The sequence below is a fragment of the Lactuca virosa genome, chromosome 3 (genome assembly GCF_052849685.1).
Source record: "Lactuca virosa cultivar CGN04683 chromosome 3, Lactuca_virosa_CGN04683_v6, whole genome shotgun sequence".
Taxonomy (NCBI): domain Eukaryota; kingdom Viridiplantae; phylum Streptophyta; class Magnoliopsida; order Asterales; family Asteraceae; genus Lactuca; species Lactuca virosa.
The window spans coordinates 224,607,714-224,610,700 of NC_136428.1; the positions used below are offsets into that span (position 1 = coordinate 224,607,714).

Consider the following 2,987-nt stretch of genomic DNA (forward strand, 5'->3'; position numbering starts at 1 on the left):
CCTCCTCCCCCCCCCCCCCAACCCTCATTATAAATAGTTGTTTGTCGTTTACAATTTATATGTTCGTCAATAATGTAATAGTTACATGTTTGTCGTTTAAGAATTATATGTCAATAAGGTAAGAATAGCAATAGTGTAAGTGTCAATAATGTAAATCAGTTTGTACAGGATTCTTAAAAAGTCTATAAATAAGGCGTTGCCCATTATAAATAAAACACAGTTATTGTGTGTAAGACTGAGTACTCTTAAAGTTTTTTTTGTTGAAATTTATATTTCTGAATAGCATATATCATCAATTATAAACACAACATTATCATCTTTATTATTATCATTATTTGTTTTGATTATCTCATTATCTAAATGTCAAACGTAAACCTTGCCTTATAACTTTTCCAACATTTACCCACTACGTTTCCGAAAATTGTTGCTTCCACGGTTGTTCATCGGTTACATGTGTGTGATGTGTTTTCTAGGTGATGAGATTATTGGATCCATCTTGTGGATCAAAATAATATGTTACTATATGTTCCAACGTTTATTTGTGAAAATGATATCTCACATCATTTTCAAAACAAATCTTTTTAAGTTATTAGTTTTAGCACATTCACTAGATATGTCAACTGTACAAATAAAAGTATAAAAAATTAAGATGACTACAACGGCATACTCATCAAACTCATCTTAAAAGCAAGCAAGAAAGTGACAAAAACCCTTTCTATGCAACTGCATAAAACCCAATGCTACTTCTGTCTTCTATCTCTTTTTCCCAAATATAGATTCCCCATCCTCCCAATGGCCTCCAACCACCACCACCAATGCCACTGCCAGCCACCCAACCCCACCCCACCGACCACCACCTGCTACTGCACCATGTGTTACACCACCACTCATTATCCTTCTCCACCACCTCCTCCACCAGACCCACTAGCCCATTGCTTTTCCTCCCACCTCCACCACCATCCCCCTCCTCAAATCCATCTCCACGCGCCACCGCAGAACCACCACAACAACATCCATAACCAGCATCACGACTACTATCCTCCCCCTCCTCCCGCTGACATCCATAAAAAACATAAGCTTTTTCAAAAGTACCGTCAACAAGAAAATGTTCAAGAAAATCCACCATCAGTTGATTCAACTGTTTCTTCCCTCATCCAACGCATCGCCGCCCTCGAATCCTCCCTTCGCCGCCGCAAACAGTCTCCGGGATCATCCTCTCTCCGTGACGCCGCTGCCCGTACTATACAAACCCACTTCAGAGCATTTCTTGTACGGAGATCCGTAACCCTACGCCATTTAAAGGATCTCGCATGTATCAAATCAGCTCTCAATAACCTTAAAGCCTCCGTGTCCAATAAAACCCACTTTGATTTTCACCTCCTTTCTCGCGAATCCATGAACTTGCTCATCAAGCTCGATGCTATTCAGGTAATACGCAACTAATATGCATTGGAAGTGATTGGATTGGCACTTTAGTAATCTGATTAGGGTTTTTAATCTGCAGGGTAGTGATCCGATGATTAGAGATGGTAAACGATCAATTAGCCGAGAATTGATTCGATTCATGGAGTTCATTGATGAAATCTCCACAGAAAGCCGTGTAATTTCAGTCAAGAATATCCGATTCAGTAAAAATGGTAAGAAATCCGTGATCTTACAGCGGGAACACAAAACCAGGGCTTCTGGTTCTAGGGCTTTAGGTGATAACCACGACGAAAGAAAATCCTCTGAAAATCTGAGAACACAAATAAAAAAACCCAACAGGGTTTCTTCGGTTCCCATATTGGAAGAAGAAAAGGTAGAAATCTTTGAGGTCGAAAACCCTAGAAAACATGGCGTTTCCCAAAGTAGAATTGGGGGTTTGATGAAAAGTCAACCTAAAGTGAAGAAAAATGTAAGCTTTGATGAAAAAGGCAATGTTTATAGAGTAATTAACAGAAAACATAGCCCTGTTTCAAGTGGTGAGAGTGATAGCAGTAATGGCGATGATGAAGAAGTCGAAGAAATTGGAGTTTCTTCAAAAGAACCTGAAATCGAAGAAGAAGATTCTTCAGAAATGAGTGAAAATGAGATGGATCCAAGAAAGAATTTGGGAACCAGAATCGATAATACAACCAACAAGAATCAGCCTGATCAAGGAGGTGATGATGATGATGATGATGAAGAAGAAGAAGAAGAAGAAGAAGAAGAAGAAGATAGTTTTGTATTTTCTGCTCCACTGCCTGCAAAAATGGAGTACCGAGTTGACTCGGCAAACAAGAAGCAGACTGTACATCGTTAGAAGGAGGCATTTAGTTCTGATTTTTGTGTGTAACATTTGATTGTTTCTGCTGCCATTGTTGTTAGGCTGTTGTTTTCATTGTTTATTGGTGTGTGATTGCCATTGTTGTTAGTAGCTACTTAGGTTATGTTTTTTTGGTCCTAATTGAGTTCTAATATAGAATTTAGCTTCATCGATATTTTGACTTGATTCATTGTTAGTCTTGTTGTATATTTTTTAAGTTATTGCACGTTAAAACCATAGGGATTAGTAAGTTGTGTATAATGTGATTTGATAAGCTTAATGGATTGAAGGTCTTATTCGGTAAATCTGAATCATATAAGATTTTGCTTGATGCTTACTTGAATAGACATATGCCCATTGGTCAGTGATGTTGTATGATCTAACTAGATAGAAATATTTCAATCCACCATACCTAACAAATAATAATCTTTTGATTACCACTTAGGTATTGTTTTTGATGGGATAGTAAAGAGGTGTTTGAGAGCGCTTTTGAAACAACTTATTGGCTTTTTCGAAAAGCCAGAAATTCTTAGCTTTTTGGATAAAAAATATAATTTATTGAAAGAAATACAATAATATTAGGTGATAACCCGTGTACTATACGGTTGATTGATATTAATAAAACAACATAAAGACTATTAGAATAACAATCATTAATCATGCAAACAAATATTATTTTATATAATTTGTACATCTAATCATT

At 36.9% G+C, this 2,987-nt stretch overlaps 1 protein-coding gene across 1 annotated transcript; it reads left to right on the forward strand.

The window, feature by feature from the left end:
• The first annotated feature begins 685 nt into the window (after positions 1 to 685).
• Positions 686 to 2,459, forward strand: LOC145167020 (uncharacterized). Its single transcript, XM_079086098.1, has 2 exons — positions 686 to 1,428; positions 1,505 to 2,459. Exons 1-2 carry the CDS (start codon positions 718 to 720, stop codon positions 2,279 to 2,281), a joined length of 1,488 nt encoding a protein of 495 aa, XP_078942224.1. The 5' UTR covers positions 686 to 717; the 3' UTR covers positions 2,282 to 2,459.
• Positions 2,460 to 2,987: the final 528 nt, after the last annotated feature.